Source organism: Armigeres subalbatus, chromosome 1 (genome assembly GCF_024139115.2).
Source record: "Armigeres subalbatus isolate Guangzhou_Male chromosome 1, GZ_Asu_2, whole genome shotgun sequence".
Lineage (NCBI taxonomy): Eukaryota > Metazoa > Arthropoda > Insecta > Diptera > Culicidae > Armigeres > Armigeres subalbatus.
In genome coordinates, this window is record NC_085139.1 from 212,969,737 (window position 1) to 212,993,280 (window position 23,544).

Genomic DNA, 23,544 nt, shown 5'->3' on the forward strand with positions numbered 1-23,544 from the left:
CATAATAGGCATGCTAGTTACATCATTTTAAAATTCTTTCTCTATTGGTAAAAATGAATGTTTTGGCAAGCTTTATGTACGAAACACGAGCTGGTACTTGTTGCTTGTCATCTGGTGCAGCAGAACTACAATTTGTCAAAAGGCTCGCTCTAACGGAGCGACTGAAGTAAATTTTAGTCGGTAAGAGGTCCATTACTAGAACTCACTCCCTTTTTTTGTAGCCGCCTAATGCATTTTTGCTAATCAGAATGACTTGTGCTGTTTCACGAAAAAAAATTGGGTTTGTCCAAGAGTAGAAAGAATAAAAAACCATCAAAAAAATTGTTTGCGAGCATTTCGTTTTGTGGAGTAGGCAAACCAATTTCCATCACTGTTTGTAAGTTGAAAAATATCACGGAATGTATCATACAAGAAGACACAAGAGGTATAAGTAAATCTACTTTTTATTTAGAGCTGCACAAATCTTCTCATAACTATTCAAAAGTGTTTCAATATAACACAAAGCATTTTCGATATCACAGAAGTTGGTCTAAAAATGTATGTAATCACTCAATCAAGCCAGTTATATAATTCAAAATCTTAGCTCATAGCATTCATGCGCTGATGGTCATGTTCCCCAGAAGCATCGATATGTCCTCCTGCTCGTCGGACGTCGAAGCCTGTGGAGATATCCGTGCCGCATGGTGAACTTGCGCCGTGGTTGCCACCTGGCGTGGCGAACGTTTCCTAACTCTTTCCGGTACTTGCCGAGGGCTGTCCTCTGGTGAAAACGAATCCGGACTCACATTGCTGTACGAGGGGCGGCCTTTGCGTCCAGCCGGCTTAGGTGATGACTTCATCCGCAAGCGTCGCTGCTGGGGACTCTGCACCGAAGAGCTGGCTCTTTTCGGTAATGCAGGACGGTAAGATCCGTTGCTGATCGCCTTTTGGATTTCGTTCCTGAGACTGAAGATCTTCGATAGAAATAGACGGGACTCTTCAATGCCATGATCGTCGGCGAGGAGGCTGCACAGGCGCTCAGCCTGTTTCAAATAAATTAGGCCTTGGTTGAGCGATCTGAAAACGTACGAAACTTGCGCCATCTCGATGAAATGTTGCACGAAAACGTTGTAGATCAGCTGTCGACGCAGGTTCTCCATGTGCTTCAGTGGATTGAACTGAAAATTAAAACGGAACTGAGTTAAATGTTGTTGACACCGCCGTTATGCGCTTTTGATACTAACCATCAAATCAATAGAATCTATCGAAGCCTTCCTCTCATCCAGCTGCTCGATCTTCCTCTTCTCGGCTTCCATGAATCGAACGATTCTCGTTCTCTGCTTTCGGGATTCAACCTCCTGCTTATTAAAGTACGCAATCGATCCGACGGCAACCTCCTTTTCTTGATCTTCCGTTGCGGAGTCTTCAGCAGCCAAATTTTCATCCTCATCTCGGAAGCGAGGATTGATAATTTTCAAAGGATTATCGATTATCATCACCGAGTAGATTCGCTTAATCTTCAGCTTCGGGTAGAATGTCGTCTGACCGGCGGGCAGTTTCATGTTCCTCAAGGCCACCATCAGATGCATGACGGGGTTCTCCGTGATCCGGAATATACGTTTGTGCAACTCCACCAGCACCCGCTCCGGGATGTTTTCGAATAGGTTTCGACTGGGCAGGAAGAAATCCGGAAGCTTGTGAGTTTTAATGCGATCCAAAAGTCCATTCAGAAAGCGAAGCAAAGCTTCTCCAATGTAGTCCTCAGGCCACGCAGCGTAGTTGCTTTCACACTGCCAGAAAAGATGTGCCCGCAGATGTTCGTTGCCAAACATGTTCATATTGGTGATGAGAGTGGGATCAACAAAAGTTTTCAGCAGTAGTTTGGTGAGCATATAGATCTTGACTTGAGTGTTGGTGAGGCAGCTTTCAAGGTAGCGTTCTGCTTCCGGAAAGACGATTTTCCACTCCAGCTGACGATGACGATTGGTGCCCACTTTTGGGGCATACCCTGTGGGAATTACGTGACACCCGAAAGATTTGATTTTCTGAATCATCGGTGCCGTTGGCCATTGGAACTTTTGTTTGGTCAAAGGGTTGACTTTGACTTCTCGTTTACGTTCGATCCATTCCGCGGCTTCCCGAGGCCAAGGACAAACAATTGCCGGGATGATTTCCCATTGGTCACAGTAAATGACGGCACCTCTCCAGGTGGCATTGTCTAGGCTATCCTTTTTGATTCCTAAGTCGTATGCAAGGGTCTCTTGGAAAAGGTTTATGAAATATGCCAAAAATCCCTTTGAGTTCAGATATTGTTTTTGTTCGGTGATGTATTCCGTTTGACTAGACTTCATTGGAAGTCCATTTTTAGCTAGGTATAAAAGTTTATCAGCATCCGATTCATCATCAGAGTAGTACCCTTGATTCAATTCGGAAGAGCAGTTGATCGTTGTTACGCAGTAATCCGGCAGCACAGTCGTACTGACAGGTTGATCATCACTCACACTCTTCATAACGCTAAGTGGTTGATGAGTGTTTATTGCCGTTATGTACGCGTAATCATATTCGCTGCTCGGAGGTGACGTGGAACCCGTAGAAGTTGAAGGATTGAGCAAAAAGTTTGACCCGTAAATTCCTCCTCCATTTGCCAATTTTGGCAATTTCATAGCTATGCTATCTCTAAATTTGAGTTTTCCAAAGTTGACTATCGGTGCATTGTTCTCGTCATCGTCGTCATCATCTTCCTCGTCCATAGTATCGCTGTCGCTGGTGCTACTGGACTTCCCATTCTGTTGCTTCGGTAGATTACTTTTCAATCCACTGGACTCCCCGTATATGCCTGCATTGGCTCGGTCTATGGCATCCAGCGGTGATGGGTTGTTGGGTTTGATGTACTCTACGCTTTTCAGTTTCACATATCCGTAATGGACGTTTGCGCTTCTTCGTTTACTGGATGATCTAATTTTTTCATCTAATCCGTCTTCCAGCTCCAGTTTGTACACCGGAGCATCCGTCAGGATGCTGTAGACCGAAGTCTCCCCAGGATTTGAAATTTCAATGTTTTCGTGAATGACGTAGCAGGTTTGCGTATGTAACGACTGTAGTGAGTTCTTCTGAGGGCCGTGTCTAAAAATAATATTGAGTCAGTGATCATTATTAGTTCTAGGAACAATTGTTTCAAAACCACTTACTTGGCCAAAAATTTGACTCTTTGATCAACTGCGTCCTGAAGTCTATCCGGCAGGATGACCGTTTTGCAGTGGCGGGATATATTGCCATTGCGATTGTTTTCTTCACGTCGGTTCCTTTCCACGGCATCCCACATGTCTCTGTAGAGTAAATGAATAAGAAAGGGCAAATCGATGAGATAGTTGGCAATTAGTGGAACATTGTTAATGGCTGTGATAAGGAACTGCATTGATAAGCAGAAGACGACGCAGGCGACGTCATAGAACTCAGTGACGATATCTTCATGGGTTTGGGTGTTTTTTTACGTGCGATATGTTCATGAATTGGTGACTGTGTTGACATTAGGAACGCGTGGAATTACGAAACCTGCGATAACATGAGATTTTCATTAACTTTGTCGTCAGGCTAACCTTCATAACATGTGTACCATGTGATATTTTACTTAAAGGTATGCTTCTTACGTTTCCCTGTCTAGACGTCGAAAGAATGTGGCACGACGCAATATTATTCAATGGACCGTTATGATTCCATACCCATTGGAGTATTGCTGAAACGAATATGAAGTGTTAAAAGAAATAGTTTGGTGTATCCAGCATTATGATTTGTTTCTCTGTGAACTGATAAGTGCAGTCCTTTGGCCAATCCTTAGAGAACACAGAACGTTATCGTGAAAAATTCTGCTATTCTCTGGCCAGCGAGGTAAACATTATGTTCCTACACTTGTCGTGTAGGACGAGTTCGTACTATCCCATTTAATTCCACCACTTGATTGTACCTTGACAGATACGTATTTCGACCTCAACAGTAAGGCCGTCTTCAGTGTCTCGTGCTTGACACGGCTTGAGTCGGATCGGGGTTATTAATCGTTAATTTATCCTTATCGCCGATAAAGTTGATTGTGTTCAACGTTATCGGTTGCTGAGATAAAGATTAATCAACTCAATAATTACACTGGTCGACGTTGCTCATGTGTTGCATTTGTAGTTTGAAAATTCCGAGATTTTTTGGTCACAAAGTAGGAAGGGGATCATCGCTTTGACGGCGTTGAAGTCACTTCCATGTTTGCATGTTCAGATAAGTCAAAACACTAAGTTATTATGATAATCTAAGTTATTACGATATCTTATTGACTCCATGAGTGTTTTTCAGGCAAAAATGACACTCTTAGGGGAAACGATAGGTATACCTATAGATATTGCAAAAACTGTTTAGCAGCATATAAGCATAAAAGCAATTTTAGATTGTTCTGGAGTTCAGATCATTTGGTCTAGCAGGTCAACTACGCCTGGTATCCAATCGGAATCAACTCAGCATGTTCATACAAGTCCTTTGATTCCTTGCGAATTATGTGCAGCTCAAATTAGTTTGATGCAGATGTTGTAGGCTCTTCAAACTGTTCAGAAAGAACGATTGTCGTATGGCTGCCATTGTGTAGTTTACTGATTATGGATCGACTGTACGTTTAAATTTTATTTATTGAAAAGCTACTTTGTCCTATAATTATTACAACGAGTGTTTATGACAATCCCCGTGTCGAAACGTCGGGTAAATAAACACTCGTTGTAACAATTGCAAGACTGAGTAGTCGTTCAATAAATTAAAAAAAAACTGTTCTACAAGGTCAACAACGCTTACCCAAGTAATCAAAAGTTCCTTTAGGAGTACGTTTTTCGCTCAAGCAGCTCAGTGAAGCTGTTTAAGCGACAAACGTACTCTTAAAGGAACTTTTGGATACTTAGGTAGTTTCAAGGCAAATACATGTCTAAACAAATTCCTATAGCCCTTGCATGTTATGTGCAGTCTAAATTAACTAATTGCATATGTTTTAGGTTCTCCAAATTGTTCTGAAATTCAGATCATTTGGTCTACAAGGCCAACTACGTCTGGTATTAAACCAAAATCAACCCAGCATGTCCATACAAGTCTTTTATGCATTTGCCTATCATATTCAGTTCAAATTAGTTTGATGCAGATGTTCTAGGCTCTCCAAATTGTTCTGAAGTTCAGATCAATTGGTCTACTAGGTCAACTACGCCTGATAATAATCCAAAATCAAACCAACATGTCCATTAAGGTGGCTCAAAAAACACTTTTTCCAATTTTTTGATGGTCCGCCCTGTTATTATTATTTATTCAAACTAAGGCTGAAGTGGCCTGTGCGGTATATAAGAGTCTTCTCCATTCGGCTCGGTCCATGGTTACACGTTGCCAACAACGCAGTCTACGGAGGGTCCGCAAGTCATCTTCCACCTGATCGATCCACCTTGCCCGCTGCGCACCTCGGCTTCTTGTGCCCGTCGGATAGTTGTCGAGAACCATTTTCACCGAGTTACTGTCCGACATTCTGGCTACGTGCCCGGCCCACCGCAGTCGTCCGATTTTGGCGGTGTGAACGATGGATGGTTCTCCCAGCAGCTGATGCAACTCGTGGTTCATTCGCCTCCTCCACATACCGTCCGTCATCTGCACCCCACCATAGATGGTACGCAGCACTTTCCTTTCGAAAACTCCAAGTGCGCGTTGGTCCTCCACGAGCATGGTCCTGGTCTCGTGTCCGTAGAGGACTACCGGTCTAATGAGCGTTTTGTAGATTGTCAGTTTGGTACGGCGACGAACTCTATTCGATCGGAGCGTCTTGCGAAGTCCATAGTACGTACGACTTCCAGCCACTATGCGTCTCCAAAATTCTCTGCTGGTATCATTTTCGGCAGTCACCAGTGAGCCCAAGTACACAAATTCTCGCTTAACTTTTCAAAAGGACCTAAGTAACATTTTTTTCATGAATTAATTTGAATAGCGCAATCAACAAAACAACATGAAAGCTTTCGATTGCGCTATTCAAATTAATTCACGAAAAAATGTTACTTAGGTCCTTTTGAAAAGTTAAGCGGGAATTCTTCTACAACCTCGATTTCGTCACCACCGATACGAACTCGAGGTGGGTGGCTCACATTGTCTTCTCTTGAACCCCTTCCTATCATGTACTTCGTCTTCGACGTGTTGATGACTAGTACGATCCGCTTAGCTTCCCTCTTCAGTCTGATGTAGGCTTCCTCCGTTCTTCTTCTTATTGGCATTACATCCCCACACTGGGGCAGAGCCGTCTCGCAGCTTAGTGTTCATTAAGCACTACCACAGTTATTAACTGCGAGGTTTCTAAGCCAAGTTACCATTTCTGCATTCGTATATCATGAGGCTAACACGATCTATTAGGGTGGTTCAAAAAATCGATTTTGCTCCACAGTGCTCATCTGATTCTTTACCATGTTCTGAGTGTCCTCTGAAAATTTGAGCTCATTTGGATTAAAACTGATTTAACAAGCCGTTTCAAGTTTGCATGCAAATTAGTATGGGGAAATTTATTTTTTCATTATACTGTTAATGATGCTTCCCCATCAAGCGCATGTTAAAAGAAAACCTACATAGTTAAAAGGGATACTCGACAGCTTTTACTCAGTGAAAACCGCATGTTGATTAATCGTCTGCTCACATTCGCCGTCATACCAGTCATTTCTCTGATCCAGGGGCACCGTGTCAAGTGCATCGGTTGAGGTGCTTCCAATGGCAGATCGAATATCTCTCCAGCCATCTTCAAGAGACGCTGCGTCTAGCTGCTCTTTCGTTAGAAGTGCCACTTCCAGCTGCTGCGCGTATCCTTGGGCTAGTCTATCGTCTTATAGCCGCCCAATGTTAAGCCGCGGCGTCCGACTTCAACGCGTGTTGTACACCGTCGAAAACCGCAGACATACTGCAACGAGGTAGTGGTCGGATTCAATATTCGCACTGCATTAAGTGCGGACGTTCGTGATGTCGGTGAAGAATATTCCGTCGATTGAAACGTGGTCGATTTGGTTTTCCGTTTCTTTGTTAGATCCGCCCTATTATTCCAAACTATTTGACGCCTTGATGCTATAGACAAAATTTCAGCAAAATTGGAAAACATCGAAAAACAGTAATGTGTAACTAGCTAGCACCATTTACGATGAAGAGCTATGATACTCATCCAGTTCCTGTAGAATTATATACCGGATGTTATGCCAAAAACCACGAGAAGATTATAGTTTACCCGACGAAGTTATTAGTTTTTTACTGAAGTGATGTACTGCCCATGATCGTATATTTGTAACATTTGCATTTCAGCTGATTTTGTAATTCGTTTGTCAATTTTCAATTTCCAGCCTCCCACAGATAAGCAAGATAGTGAAGCCTATTTTACTGTTGTGGGATTAGATGCAGTAAATTGAGCTTTCTGAACGATTCACAAGCTTTTTTTAATTTATCTATCTGCTGAGGGTAATAAAATGGATATTGGTGTTGAACTCACTCCGTACGAAACTATCAAAGTAAAACAAAGGTGTTATTTTACTTAGATCAAGTCGTACGGAGTGATTTCAACACCAATATTCGTTTTAATACCCTCAGCTGACAGATATAATAGAAAGCTTTCGTCCAAGCGCTAGCTTGATGGAAGAAAGCTCTTTTTCATTGAGTAACAAGCAAATTAAGGAGAAAAACGCCCAAAATGCTGAGCAACACTGTTCTAGGTTCTACAAAATGTTCTGGAATTCAGATCAATTTGTCTACGCCTGATTTTTCTTCTTCTTATTGGCATTACATCACCCACCGGGACATTGCCAACTCGCTTCTAAGTGTTCATTCAGCACTTTCACTGTTATTAACCACGAGGTTTCTAAGCCAAGTTACCATTTTTGCATTCGTATGTCATGAGGCTAACACGATGTCCAGGGAAGTCTAGACAATTTCCAAACCTAAAATTGCTTAGATCAGCACCAGGAATCGAACCCAACCACCCTCAGCATGCTCTTGCTTTATAGCCGCGCATCTTACCGCTAGGCTAAGGAGGATGCACCCAACTACACTTGGTATCAAACCAGAATCAACCCAACATGTCCATACAAATATTTTATGCTTTTGCATATCATATGCAGTTCAAATTAGTTTGGTACAGATGTTCTAGGCTCTCCAAATTGTTCTGGAGTTTAGATCAAGTGGTCCAGCAGATCAACTACGCACTCTTATAGGTTCTCCAAATTGTTCCGGAATTCAAATCATTTATAGTAACAAGTAAAATTTTAAATTTTATAACGCTCCTAATGATTTTAGGCTCACGGGGTCATACATAAAAATAGGTGTATAAAGTCGCACGATGTATAAAAGTGAACACTATCAAAATGCTTGAAATTAACTCTCCTATCAGGGAAAAATATCAGGCATGGGCGATCAAGGCCCTACGACAACCTAGAACGTCATGAACATGGTGAAGTTACGAAGGTGGAAATTTCAGGTGTATTGACTACGGATTGTATTGTTTCAAATTAAGATATTTATTCAAACGATTGTATAACATTTCGCCGAAAACTATTTCGCGGAGTTCATTTTCGCGGTGGAACATTTCGCGGAATAACAATAACGGTTTGTACCTTATCGCCGACTGATTTTGGCGGAATGTACTACTGCGCGGAAAATTAATAATGATAGCCTAGTATTCATTCAGCATTTCCACAATTATTACCCGCGAAGTTTATAAGCCAAGTTACTATTTTTTTTTGCATTCGTATAACACGAGGTTACCACGATGAAACTTTTGACCGGGCCAGAAGTTGAACCCAGCCTCCTTCAGCATAGTCTTTCTTGGCAGCCACACAACTTCCCGCGCGGCTAAGGAAGGCCTCCCAGAATATGTAGAAGAAGGGTTAAATCAAATGTAATTGCCTATTTTCCGGATATTAGGCAACCCGACTTGAACAATAATTTACAATGTTCTGAAAAACTCAGATGTGAATATGTATTTTATGTGGAAGATTATGATTTAAAAAATGTATTGAAGGTAACTACATTCCTTCGATGGCACTCAAACCCACGAGCCTCAGTACTCAACAACTTGGGTTCAAGTCACATCTAAGGATAGTAGTTACCTCCAATACATTTTTCAAATCATAATCTTCCACACAATGTACCTATTGACATCTGAGTTTTTTAGAACAAGTAGAAGAAGTAGATTTCAAAATTCCAATTGCCCCCTCACAAATCCTTTATAATATCTGGCAGACGGACCAGATATAATAAAGGGATTATCTCCTCTGTTTATTTTGTAACGGATAGACGTTTTTATGAATAATCTTTTATTTCTTCCTTTCGTCTTATACCGAGAAAACGAATTCATTTAAATATGGCATTTTATTCTCTCCTTGCTTTGTACCGGACAGGCGCTACCATTTAAAGAAGGCATTACCCTTTTCTTCGCCTTATATCGAGCAGATTCGTGCTTTGAAAGGAGGTTTTATTAATTCCTTTCGCCTGATACCGGGCAGACGCATCCATTCAAAGAAGGCATTACCAGTTCCTTTCTCCTTATACCGGGTAGATGCATCCATTTAAAAAAGGCGTAACTCCTCCCTTCACCTTATACAGGGCAGACGCGTTCTTTTAAAGAAGGCATCATAAGGACAGGACAGGAACACCGTCTTCGACCAGAGGTCGTACAGACTGAGCACTTAACACTCAAACAACGAACAGGACACATAACACCCAGTGGAGAACTTTTCGATCACGAAAAGTTTTCTCCTTACCGGGGCAGGAATCGAACGCACACTTATGATGTCCGATTGACGATTGACGTCCCTAACCGTACGGCCACGAAGCCCACAGACTATTATCAACTCCTTCGCCTTATACCGGGCAGATACATTCATTTAAAAAGGCGTTACTCCTTCCTTCGCTTCATACCGGGCCGACGCGTTCTTTTAACCCTTTATAAGGCAGACGAATCTAAACAATATATCAACAAAAACAACAAGAGGACACAATGTTGACATGGTATTAAACCCAAATGTATGTTTGTTATACATTAAACAGTTCAGAAACATTGAAAAATTGGTGGCAATACAGTTGCCACTGCCCGTCAAGCGAGATAACAGGCAATAAAAAAATAAATAAAAGATTTTTTTAAATTAGGTTTTACGTAAAACCAGTCAAATCAAGGCACGTTACTTTTTTTGGTGAAGAGTCCTAATCGGAAAACGCATTATAAGTGAAAAAGAAAATTTGAAAAAAAAACACAATTTCGTCAAAAATCCAAAAAACCAAATATAAAGAAAGGTAAAGCTTTTTTCACGCTAATCACGTAATAATCTAACACAGGAGATTCAAAATAATTAATACCAACGGGAAAAAATATATGTTTGTCGTCTTTTTAACGAATTATGACTGAAAATCCTTTTTCCACTCGAAACTTACGATTTGTTCGTAAAAAAAACTGTTCTCAAATTGACATTTCAATTTTTTTATGGCTTAAATTTCATCTGGGGTGCAAATAAAGCCACTACATGGGAAATAATAAGTAGAGATTTTGTTGATAAATAGAAAACATATAATTTTGTTGGTGGCAATATAGTTGCCACTGCCTTATAAAGGGCATTATCAATTCTTTTCACCTTATACCGGGCAGATGCATCCATTTAAAGAAAGCGTTATTCCTCTTTTCGCTTTATACCGAGTAAAAGTATTCATTTAAATATGGCATTATATCCTCGCTTCCCTTTGTACCGGGTAGACGCTATTATTTAAAGAAGCCATTACCCCTTCCTTTGCCTAATACCGGGCAAATTCATTCTTTTTAAGAGGGTTTTATTATCTCCTTTCGCCTTCTACCGGGCAGATGCATCAATTCGAAGAAGGCGTTACTCCTCCCTTTGCCTTATATCGGGCAGATGCGTTTTTTAGAAAAGGCATTTTAAACACATTTTGCCTTATACCGGGAAAACTATAGATGGTCGGGTTTCGGGTTTTGAAACTCTTAACCCGACGGGTTCGGGACGGGTTCGGGTTTGAAAAATTAGTACAATATCGGGTTCGGGTCGGGTACGGTTTTTTAATGTCCGTTTTGGGAACGAGTTCAAGAAAAAAAAAAATTTATTCAGTTTAGTTAATTGTCAGGCTAGTTCGTTGTTTGGGATTACATTTTTTTATTAAAAAAATATCTTTGAATTTTGAATTTTTGGGCAAAACTTTAGTGTAGGCTTAAATAATAAAATTTTGTCGGGTTTATGTCGAGTACAGATTTACGAATGCAAAAATTCTCGGGAACGGGTCGGGTTCGAGTTTGATATATTTTTTTATTCCGGGTTCGGGTCAGGTCTGGATTTGAAGGAATAATTTACAATAATTTACAAATCGGGTTTGGGTTCAGGTTTGCAAAATGTGAAACCCGACCATCTCTAGGGCAGACGCATCCATTTAAAGTAGGCATTATCTTTTCCCTTTGCTTTATAACGGGCAGATGCGTTAATTCATAGAAGGGACTACTTCCTTTATTATCTTTATACCGAGCAAACGTGTCCATTTCAAAAAGGCATTGTTTTCTCACTTTGCGTTATACCGACTGGATGCGGTCATTCAAGAAAAGCATTACCTTCTTTCATTATTTAAATCGCAATCCAAAAGAATTTAGCCCAGATTGTATGTAATTGAGCAGAAATCGGTAAATATTTTAATGATAATTATTCGAACTGAATTCCGCCAAATAACATTCCGCGGAATGATTTTCGGTGAAAAGGTACATTCCCCGAAATGTCTTTCGAAGATTTGGTACATTCCGTGGAATGTCGTACCGCGAAAAAAAATTCCGCAAAGTGTTTTTCCGCGAAATAGTATACAACCTATTCAAACGTATGCGTAGAGTTACTGTGATGTGTAGTAAACTATTTTTCAACTTCCTTGGACGTCCTAGGTCATCAAAACATTCCTTGAGTTCAGGACATGAAATCTACAGCTGCAAGAAAATCGTTTTTCAGTACTCAAAGCTTCAATATGCATTCAATTATATCCATAACACCTCCGAGGAGATCAACGGATATCGTAAGATATTTTTGAGATATTCTGGCCAACTCAACCCAAGCAGGAGCGACGACCTTGATAACAGAAATTGGTATGGTATAGACTTGCATAAGAGGTGAAATACCAAACAATAATTCCAAAAATTAATATGCAAAATACTTTAAGCATAATATGCTTAGGTATTTCAATACCAAACGTATGGTGACTCCTATTATTCGGTTCTATTTGATGCTCTGATGCTCTGGACAAAATTTCAGCCAAATCGGTCAACGTTTGGGCAGTTCTAAACTCGTTGGAAGTTTATATGGAAAAATGTATGCAGAAACATCCAAAAACAGTGATTTGCAGTTGGACGGCACAATTTACGATCAAGAACCATGATACTCATTCAGTTCTTGTAAAATAAAATACAGAATGTTATGCTGAGTTTATTACGCAAAGATATTAGCATTTTACTGGAGTGTTGTAGGGGTGAATTTATTTCTTTTCAAAGGTAAAAGAAACGAAATTTGCTCAAACCCCACTGCACTTGAACAAAGTTTTTCCCATACTAATTTGAGCCACCCTAACCAAACGAATAATAATTTGTGATGCGTTTAATATTGTAATAACAGAGTATGCCTAAAGTATTGTGCCTATAAATTTTTTGAATTATTTTTTGGTATTTTACCTCTTTTGCAAGGCTAGTTCATAACAGAGTAAGGTATTATTGAGGTAATTTCTGCTACTCGGGAATCTACCTTTGAGATCAAGATTTAAGATATTCAGCTGGAAGAAAATCGTTTTCTAGTACTGAAAGTTTCAACAATCAACATGCATTCAGTTATATATCCATTACACCTCCCGGGAGGTAAATGGATATCGTAGGATAGTTTTAAGATATTCTGGGCAATCCAAACTATCCTGGATCTCGAGACTTCCCGATCAAGAGAAATTGGCTCAATTATATCTAATTCTGTTATTTATACAATACTCTGTTATGAACTAGCCCTGCATAAGAAGTAAAATACCAAAGGAATAATACCAAAAAATCATATGCACAATACTTGATCCATTACATACTCAGGTATTAAATTGAATTTCAATACCAAATGCATAACCAATTATTATTCGTTTGGTATTGAAATGCCTAAGCATGTTATGCCTTAAGTATCCTGCATGTAAGTTTTTGGTATTTTTTTTGGCATTTTACCTCTTATGCAAGGCTAGTTCATACCAATTTCTGTTATCGAGGTCGTCGCTCCTGCTCGGGTTAAAATCTACAGCCGCGAATGTAGCTCTTTCGTCACTCAAAGTTTCTAAATGAATCATTTGTTTGAGAAACTGCATATATCCATTTTACACAATTTCGAGAAAACAACAATAAACTATTTTTGAACAAATTGAAACCGAATCTTTCGTTTTCTTCGATACAGATCAATAGTTACTCAACACCCTGGGGCACTTCCAGTGCGAAAACTGTAAGCAGTACTCCATTGATTTTCAAAGTGCGTGCAGGCATGTAGTTTCTCAAACAAACGAAAAAAAAATCATACGTTTATGAAAAAAAATACGTAATAAATAAGAATACGTATTCTCGGACCACAATATATAAAAATCTCATTTTGGCCAAAAATGTAACATATGCACTATGCAGTTTTTCAAACAAACGGTTAAAACATATTTAACCATGGACAGTACAGCTCCTGGATGGTTGTTGCGATTGTACGGAGAGCTTGAGAATGCCCGACGTTTGTCTGCTGTAAGCATCGGTTAAAATGCCTCCCGCAACAGATAGTCAATATACATCGTAATATAGTTTTTATATTTTCTTCATCATCTAATTTTTTGAGGGCTATAGCTACTTTAAAGGCTTCTCCTGTTGCCCAAAGTTTCGATATGTTTCCAAAAATGTGCGTCAAATCTCCTGTAAGACCAAAAGATATTGTAAGATAGTTTTTAAATATAAAGCTGTATAAGCCAATATAATATAAACAATAATAAAGCATGTTTGCACTGTGACAGCGTTACGTGCAACTGTACGGATTTTTCAAATGCTTACGGTTACCTGGAAAATCTACTGCTGTGCCTGTAGATCGCAAGTTCTGAACTCAAGGACGGTTTGAATAACCCAGAATGTCCCAAAACCAACCCACCATAAACGAAGAAAAGTGCGAGCTTTCGAATAGAACTAATAGATTGAAAAGCGGTTTGCTTCATTTTGAAATATTTGCATATGAAAAAAAAAAACATATTTTTCATAGAAAAACTCAAATAACTTTTTTGTTAGATAGATCCGTGGTTCTATAACAAAAATGTGCGTCTTCAAAAGTTCTAAAAGTGTTCAGAACTAAGTTTTTGCGAGAAATAGATGTATAAAAAGTTATGGGGAGAAATTTTTAGGGACCGCTGTAACGTATTTATTGAAAAAGCTCATAACTTGTGAACCATAAGTGATAGAAAAATGGTTTCTTCGGCAAAGTTGCTCAACATGAAATGCTCTACAACTTTGTGGAACATTGCACAATTCTATACCGAAAAATTGAAAAGTTGATATTATGAACTTCTGAAATATAGATACCACCCTAATTTCACTACATGGAGAAAAATCGTCAAAAAATATGATTTTTTTTTCCCGAAGACCCTATATATCTAAAACTCATAGTTAAGGCGCAAATATTTTTGTCTTGCTAGATTCAACTCTGGGACCATTGTGCATTGACTCAATACTGCGATGGGTGCTTTTGTGCTTCGTAGACTCCGTTAGCGGTTAGGTTCATAGGCTCCGGTTCCGGATCTCGAGGAATTCCAGGAAGAGATTGGCCGGCTGAAGAACAATAAAGTCCCTGGGGTTGACCATCTAAGGAAGGTTGACATGAAAGGAAGAGGTTCAAGAGAAGTAAACGTGAGCCACTGACTATCTACAACACGCTTATTAGACCGGTAGTTCTCTACGGACTCTCTGCAGACTGCATGGTTGGCGGCGTGCATCCATGAACCGAGCTGAATGGAGAAGACTTTTGTGTACTGTACAGGCCTTAGTCTGAGGATACCGATGGTAGTCAGATCGTTTTTGTTTCTTGCAAATCTGATTAAATTGTTATTTTGCTAAGTTAGATTAATTATTTTAGAATATATCGTCTAGCTCAACCCTTTGTAAGGGTATGTGGCGGGACCATCATCATCAATTCTGTCGACATACTGCATGTAAAGATAATTGTTGAGCGATCTGTATGTATCACTAGTAGCTTGAAAACGACGCTTTTCAAGTGGCGTTCGTAGTCTGCGGTAGTGACGCAGGCATGCATTTTCTCGCGTTTTAGCGAACAGAGTCTACCGTTCCCCCAGGTTGGCTTCGCAGGTAAACGCCTTTTCGGAACGTTCGATGAAAGTCACTTCAAGACAACTTCGGAAAACATTTAAACAACATTGTCAACATCAACATTAGTGAGAATTCTGGTCCAGTCGACATGCTCTAAGAAGTTATGTAGTGAGGCAAAATCGATGCGCTTGAAGTCCAATGGAATAGTGTTTGATCGAATAAAAGCTCACTATCGGTAACGATGAGTGTAATTTCAAGAGGTTAATAAAGCGACAGCAGCTTCAGTTACAACACAGAAATCGACGTTGGTGAACACCAAATCTAATATATTGTTCCAGGGATTAATTTCTTGACAATACTGTTATAAATTCAGCTAGTAAGCAGGCGCTCGCCAAACCAACGCTACTGGGTTCAACAATAACAGAGCTCTGGTCAATCTGTTTCCACACGAGGTTAGCTTGATTGAAATCACCACAAACAATAATCGAATCATCATCGCATGCGCAGTTGAGGGTATCACTATGATAGCATCGGCGAAATGTTTAATGATCAGATAGCTAGAACGGAATTCTTAAGGAATGTATCCGGGACAAATAGAGACGAATCCGCAACTCGAACCCAAAACAAGCTTTAGATCTTTCACCACACGGAATTGGCGATAAGAGAAGCTTCCGATGAACGGCGATGAGGGCACACAAAGTTTCTCTTTTTCGAGCTCGGCAAAATGTAGCTCAGTAAATTAAAAAACTGAATCTCGGCAGAAAATTTTGTTTATTACTGATTTTCAGCAAAATATTTACCGTATCTCAGCAACCGATACGTCACTTTTACTGATATTTCGGCAAAAATCATGTTTGCTGAAACTCGGCGGAGCTCACCTCGGGAAAATGAACAAAAAATGGTGAGATCTCGACGAAAAATATTAAGTGTGTACCACCTCCTGATTTCTTGTGGATATTAGTTGCGTCACGACCGTTTCGGTAGATTGCCTGGTTTTCGCCAAATAGCTGTACTGACGTCACAGTTGCATCGAGATTCGTCTCCACAAGAACGATGATGTCGTACTCGTATCCATTGACGGCTTACATACGCATTACAAATGATCATCATTTGAATTCCAAACCGTTTTTTCCAAAACTATTACAGTCGGCTCTCTACATCCCGATGTTATATATCTCGATATCTCTCCCTATGTCGTTGATTTCCTCAGCCTTTTCAATCTACATACATTTGGGCTTTCTACATCTCGATAACCTCCCTATCTCGATATCTCTCTAACTCGATGTGTTCTGATCATATTGTGTTTAGAATGCACACTCCTTATGCCGCCGTGTTCAACTTTTTAGGCGACTAAACCCAAAAAGGGTGACCTGACTGTATGCGATAACTGGCGAGGCATTTTGTTGCTGTGTACCGTTCTCAAAGTTCTATGCAAAGTAATCCTAGCCCGGATTCAGGAGAAGATCGATGCGACTCTCCGGCGGAAGCATGCCGGATTCCGTGCCGGAAGATCCTGTGTGGACCATATTGTCACGCTCCGTATTATTCTGGAGCAGGCCAACGAATTCCAAGAGTTCCTTTACTTGGTATTCATTGACTACGAAAAAGCTTCCGCCCGTCTCAATCACGAGAATATGTGGGGCACCCTGAGACGCAAGGGGGTTCCTGAGAAAATCATCGGCCTCATCGAAGCACAGTATGAGGCCTTTTTGTAGAGAGCTGCACAATGGGGTCCTGTCCGACCCTATCCGTGTCGTAGCTGGTGTGAGGCAAGGATGTATTTTATCACCGTCACTGTTCCTCATCGTAATCGATGAGATTCTGGTAGGTGCGATTGACCGTGAACCAAACCGCGGGCTGCTATGGCAGCCTATAACCATTCTTCGAATTGGCTGATGACGTTGCACTCCTCGCTCAACGGCGCTCTGATATGCAGAGTAAACAAAACCAAATCGTTGGATGTAAACACGGTGACCACTTCCAGTTTCACAGTAGCCGAGCAACCAGTGGAGAATGTTGAAAGCTTCCAATATCTTGGTAGCCAAATGGCGTCAGACGGCGCTACCAAGATTGACATAGGCGCACGGATCAAGAAGGCAAGTGCTGCCTTTGCGAGTTTAATAAATATTTGGAAAAACAGGCAGATAAGTTAACGCACCAAAATACAAATTTTCAACTCTAACGTGAAATCTGTGCTGTTATACACTAGCGAAACATGGTGTGTATCAGTGGAGAACAGAGGCGCGCCAACCTTTCAAGACGTGGGTAGGACAAAAACTGGAATACTAAATGTATAAAATAGTTCTATGGAATTTCTGAGACTTTCCGGAGATCGTCTCGGATTTCAAGAGATTTTTTCGGACACCCTCAGATAAGTTATAAAACTTCCTATGACTATTAGGAGAATCATTACATTTCCAGCGTTTAGAGAACATTTCAAAAAGCATGTCTTGCAATGCAATGCTTACGAATTTCCAAAAGTGATCATGGATTCCTGTAAATTTTATAAAATATTGGTAGATTTGAAGCAAATATCACTAACTTCTAGGAATTTTAACCTTTAGAAATCTTCAGAAACTTCACTATGATCTACCAGTAAAGCTTATGATCGTCCAAAAATCTTTAAGGGTGCTCAATAATAGTATAGAAGAATGTTACTCCGAATGTCAGACTTTTTTCTTTCTAACTTCTAAGATTTCAATTGTAATTATATACTATATATGTGATTCCTACAGATTACAATAAATTCTAAGAAGCCTTCAGAATTCTGCTTCTCATAGGCCTTCTACCAAACATCCGGATATGCTACAATCATCATTAACTGCTTCATATTCGCATATTTCTGCGATTGTTCTCTCAAATCCTAAATACCAACCTTTATTCATATGGATTGTAGGGTTCTAACCAGTTACGGACAAGCAACCATTGACAAGTAAAAGCAGACTTACCTAAGTTAAGGTAAGCTATATCCTTGTTTAAAAATTCAACATTTGATAATTCACAGTCAGCCCTATACAATTTCAAAAATTCTTTGAGCCTCCTTGAACTAGCAGAAATAATTACGTACTTCCAGAGAGTTTTCAATAATTTTATGAAAGAGCATATTTTATTAGAAACTGCAAGACTTCTTGGAAAATCTCAATACATCATTGAGCACTTTTTGAAATGAAAAGAATTCTTCATATATTCTGAGGAGCCTTACGGATTAGTTTTCTCCTTTACAAGTCCTGGAAACCTTCACGATTGTCAGTTTAACCTCTGATAAACTTTTAATCTTCAGATTAACTGTGAAACGTTTTAATAATATTTTAAAAGATCTGGAAATTAAAATAGGGACACGGCAGGTATTTCCGTCCATCGTCATAGGGGCTAAAACCATCGAAAGGAACGTCCTTTAGCTAGAACTCCACTATAGCAGAACGTATCTCCTGAGCTTACGATTTGATACGGATGAGTTTGTTAAAAAAGTTTCTCTTTTATTGGTTTTCGAGACTATGACGAAAAGACGAAAATACCTGCCTGAACCCTACCTAGTATTGATAGTAATTAGATCTTTTAGTTATCCATATGGTATGTTCTTACCACAATCATGGGTAGGATCAGGGTTTGCAGAAATCGCTCTCAATAGATAAATAACAACGATAAAAAAAAGAGAAAAAGAACTGTTCCGAATCATAACAAGCCATGATAACAAATTTATCAAAGTGCAAAAAAACAGAATCGGATAGGCAGCCCCCACAGAAAAATGGTGATTCTCGCTTTGTTTTCGGTCCTTTCGTGTTGATTACTGTTTCGTGTTGGTGTAGAACAAGTTGAAACGCATCAAAGCCAGTGCTCTCCGCATTTGGAGCTTTCTAAAAGAAATTTATCATGGAGTATAGCATCCCGAATCAGTTCTCTATCATGAAAGCTTGGGAAACAAGTTTCTTGCGGTATGCTACATATCGTATAATAAATAAGATAAGTGATAAGTGAGAGACTTGCTCTTTCTCTTTAGGATTCAATCTCTGGGTAGGACAATGCTTCGACTGTCCTACCCAGGTATTTTCATGCGTAGGACATGTCCTACTTGTCCCACCCACTCCCGGCGCCACCTGGAGAACACTCAACGGCTGCAGGTGTTCATCAACAGATGCCTGCGGTATATAATTCGGGCCTGGTGGCCTCACAACTGGATCTCAAACAGCGAGTTCCATCGTCGTTGTCACCAGAGGCCGATAGCAACAGAAATTCGGGATCGGAAGTGGAGCTGGGTCGGCCACACTCTACGTAGGGGCGGAAACGAAATCTGTAAACAAGCATTAGACTGGAACCCAGCGGGACATCGCAGCAGAGGCAGACCCAGAGGCTCTTGGCGGCGAAGCCTCAATAAAGAAATAAAACGTCGACCGAAATCTAACCTGGGAACAGGTTAAAGCGATAGCTGGGCAACGCTCAGGATGGAAATCTTTCATGTCGGCCCTTTGCACCACCGGAGGTGTACAGGACCCCTAAGTAAGTAAGCTTATTTGAAGCTCTGGGCGCATTTTTGAAAGAAATTTATTTTTAGGGATTGGGGATGAGGGATATTTTTAGGGATCAGCGTTTCAGCTGCAAATCATTAAGTGGAACTTAAGTGAAATTTTTAATAAACTTTTTTAGCCGCATGGAACGTCTGGTGACTGCAGCTCAATTGCAACGATGGCATTGATAGCTGTCACTGCAGCCTAAGATCAACGTCAGTAAACATATTCAGAATTTCAAAGTTAAATAAATTACAGTTCACGTAATCCTACATCCGATTGGCGGTCGTGACTCGTGACCTTTTACTTTTTTTTTTATCAATAATTGTCATAGGATAGAACCTGCATAAAATTTCAAGCTAGGTTTTCTTCGTTATTTTATTCGGTAGACCTTCTACTGAACGTTTTGGTAGTTCTTCCAATCACATGATTCTTATGTAGTTTTTAATTTACAATTTTTCATAAATTACGTGCATGGTTGCAGCACGCTCAAAATAAACTACTCAAAATTGAGTCGAATCCGACTCATTTTCAATAAAATTACTAAACTAAACTAAACTACTAAACTACTAAACTACTAAAAATTTGAGTAAAAAAAAACTGATTCAGTAAAATAATGGTATCAAGAACGGACATAACAGAAAGTCGATGCTCCCTTTCATAGCATCGTGTTGTGAAGGAGGATAGTACAACTACAAAGGTGAGGGTTGTTTTTGCGCCTCGGCTCGAACAGTCTGTCCCTCAACGATGGGTTGCTCGGATTGTGTGTGGCGATTTTCGGAGTTTAAACAAAAGGAAACACAGTCTAGCTATCGAACAGTTACTGTTAAGTATTTCTAACAAAATACTGAATATGTTCTACTCACGACTCGGAATGAATTTATAATGGATTTATAATGATTGACTTTTGATTCTATTCAGCGACGCAGCCAGTTATGCATATCCATCGAGTTTCAGACCTGCTGTACCCGCATATTTAGAGAGTAGGAGGTTGAGGGTTCGAGTCGCTTCAAGACACGAGGATTCTTTTTCGCAAATTCCATATCAATTCGTCCATTTCGAAACATGTGCTGTGCACAGCCAAAATATTTTACAAAAACATGATTTTCGAACGGCCGAGTTGCCGAATAATATGCAATTAATTGTACAATTATTGAGTTTTTTGGCTACATTTTGTTATTTCTCAAGATACAATGTAATAAGAGTTTTGACCAAAGCTACAATCTGAAATGGCCATACGCCATTGTTGGGATTCTGTTTCTTGTTTCTAATCATCTGAAACAAAAAAATGTTCGGAAGACTGTAGTGCTCTTACGAATTGGAATTCCAAATCACCACTGAGCACCACAACATGCTTTTTGGCATCTGAAGAGCTGTAAAGAAATTCAACATAGCCATGATGTCTGTACTCCGTGAGTTTCATGCCAGAGTTCAGCGATTCGATGAGCACTGCGTATCGATTATTCGTCAAGTTAACATGAAGACATTTTCATGACCGTACAATGCCATTGTAACTTAGGTGAATCAATACCACAACTTCTTCATTATGAAAGACCAACAAGAGATCTGAATCACTGAAATTCCTTTTATGTTTTAAAGATGAATCACTTTAGTCGAGTTCACATGCCAAATTTTCGCTATCAATCCAATCATCCAGAATCGGCTACGTTCTATTATTGTTTTCGACACTTGACACTTGTTTGCACAAACTATATTCCGTTATCACACCATTTCCAGCTCATTCGTGATAGCACTTCACAGCGGTGAAGCACTCTACGCTGTTGACCCTCATTGATCTATCAAGCATTAATAACCATAGCACACATGTAACTTGTCAGCGGACCCACACTGATAACGTAGATCTATACTTTCACCGAAAACCCCTTTTGTTGTTGCTGGCATTTATCGGCCATCGAATGTTTAAACTGAACTCCAGCCCCATTCGTTCCTTTTTTTTGCAAAACTCTTGAGAACATCTTGTAGAACACATTGTCGTCAAACAGGCGGAACTGATAACGCGCGTCCTCAGTTTTTGATATTAGTACGTGAGCACACACGCGACACTCATCTTCAGCTTCTTTGCCTGCTGAACTGAGAAAAATCAAACCAAATGTTCATCAATTCGGTTCATTTTTGCACTCGCAATGATTTCATTCCTCCATAAATAACTTTTTCTTCCGTATACCAACTACACTTCCCCAAAATGAGCTCTACCTTTCGAAATTTCCGCAGAACTGCACCCCCAGCAGAAGCTGATTAAGCACGAAGATATCACTATTGAACGCCAGCTGATCCTTCATCCGCCGGATCGCTTCCGAGTCGTAGTCACTCTCCTCCAGCTGTGCTTTCGATTTGCGCACGATCGGCGGCGGTTCGGTGTCCTTGAGCAGATCGAGTTTCGATTTCCGTTTCTTCTTGTTGTTCTTCCGCTGGGCCCGTTTGGCTTCCTTCTCGGACCGTTTCCGTTGCTTTTCCAGCTGTTTCAGCTCGGCAGCTCGCTCCTTGGCATGCTGTTCGCGACGCTTCTTACGGTCGATTTCCGCTTCCCACGGGTTGTTGGGGGTTTTGGGCTCCTTCGACGTGGAATGGCCCATCGCGGCGGATAATCTACGACAATCGGTACAATATCTATGCTGGTAAACGCGAGTGGGGGTCAACACCGACAACGGCGACAGTAGCACGAAGACATGATCACTGGGCGGATAATCGAGGACCGATTCGGACGCTGGATGTGACACGAAGGAGCGAGCTTTACAAACTGAATACGTGGTTTGGTAATTGGTTGCTTCACATTTTCCGTACCGTTCCCGTTATCAGTTGGCAGCTCGGCGGACAAGTGCACAGATATCGTGGTGGGAGGAGGGCTCCGCGTCTGGACGATGGAATGCGATAGCTGATGGAAAAGTGCACCGAGTTGTGTGGGTGATGATGCCATCTTTGTCGCACTGCTTTTCGCTTTTTTTTTCCTTGTCAGGTACTTGGGTGATGTAAGGTTTCAGTTTTGTAGAATTGATGGTTTTCAGATTTACCATATAAAATATGTTTTGAAATAATGAATCTTGCACCTGCATGAAAGCCTGATTTATAAATGTGCATGTGTCTGCAATACTCTGTTTATTCAACTGAAAATATTGAATGATTTTGGGTTTTTATTTCTGTCAATACGAAGTACGATGCTTAATGAGAATAGATAGTTCAATGTTGATCAATGTGATAAACTTGGCAAAATTTTAAGAGTTTTCAGAACTGATTGTTATAAGACAAGGTTAAAAGAATACTAGATGGTTGCCATTCCCTTTGCAGTTTCAAGGGCATTCATTAAACGATGTGTTTAATAGCATTTTGAAAATGTATCTCGAAGCTTACTCACTAGAAGCATTTTCAACTTGAACGATTATTGTGTCAACCTTTCTTCTTTAGTACATCGAGTTAGGGAGGTATCGAGATAAGGAACACATTTATAGTTCAATCAAAGTTAATTGCCTATTTCCGGGGATTAGACATGAGATATGATTGATATTTTTCAAGAGAAAATCCTTAGAATTAAATTGTCTACAACTTTGTAGAATAGTTAGACCTTCTTCTTCTTCTTCTTCTTGGCATTACATCCCCACACTGGGACAGAGCCGCCTCGCAGCTTAGTGTTCATTAAGCACTTCCACAGTTTTTAACTGCGAGGTTTCTTAGCCAGGTTACCATTTTTGCATTCGTATATCATGA

The 23,544-nt window shown here is 40.2% G+C and overlaps 2 protein-coding genes across 3 annotated transcripts in view; one reads left to right on the plus strand and one right to left on the minus strand.

Moving 5' to 3' along the window:
* The window catches only part of LOC134205749 (multifunctional protein r), a 98,141-nt gene that overhangs the window by 51,213 nt on the left and 23,384 nt on the right, over positions 1-23,544 (plus strand). The gene's annotated exons all lie outside the window — the stretch shown is intronic.
* On the minus strand, positions 443-22,567 carry LOC134210660 (uncharacterized). 2 transcript variants are annotated; one of them, XM_062686850.1, is made up of 4 exons: positions 22,039-22,567; positions 3,168-3,305; positions 1,224-3,102; positions 443-1,157 (listed from the first exon to the last, which is right to left on the minus strand). In XM_062686850.1, the coding sequence occupies exons 1-4, from the start codon at positions 22,416-22,418 to the stop codon at positions 594-596; spliced, it is 2,961 nt and encodes a 986-aa protein (XP_062542834.1). In that variant the 5' UTR covers positions 22,419-22,567; the 3' UTR covers positions 443-593. The 2 variants fall into 2 exon arrangements, with proteins under 2 accessions (XP_062542834.1, XP_062542825.1); XM_062686841.1 differs by having other exon boundaries at positions 443-1,175.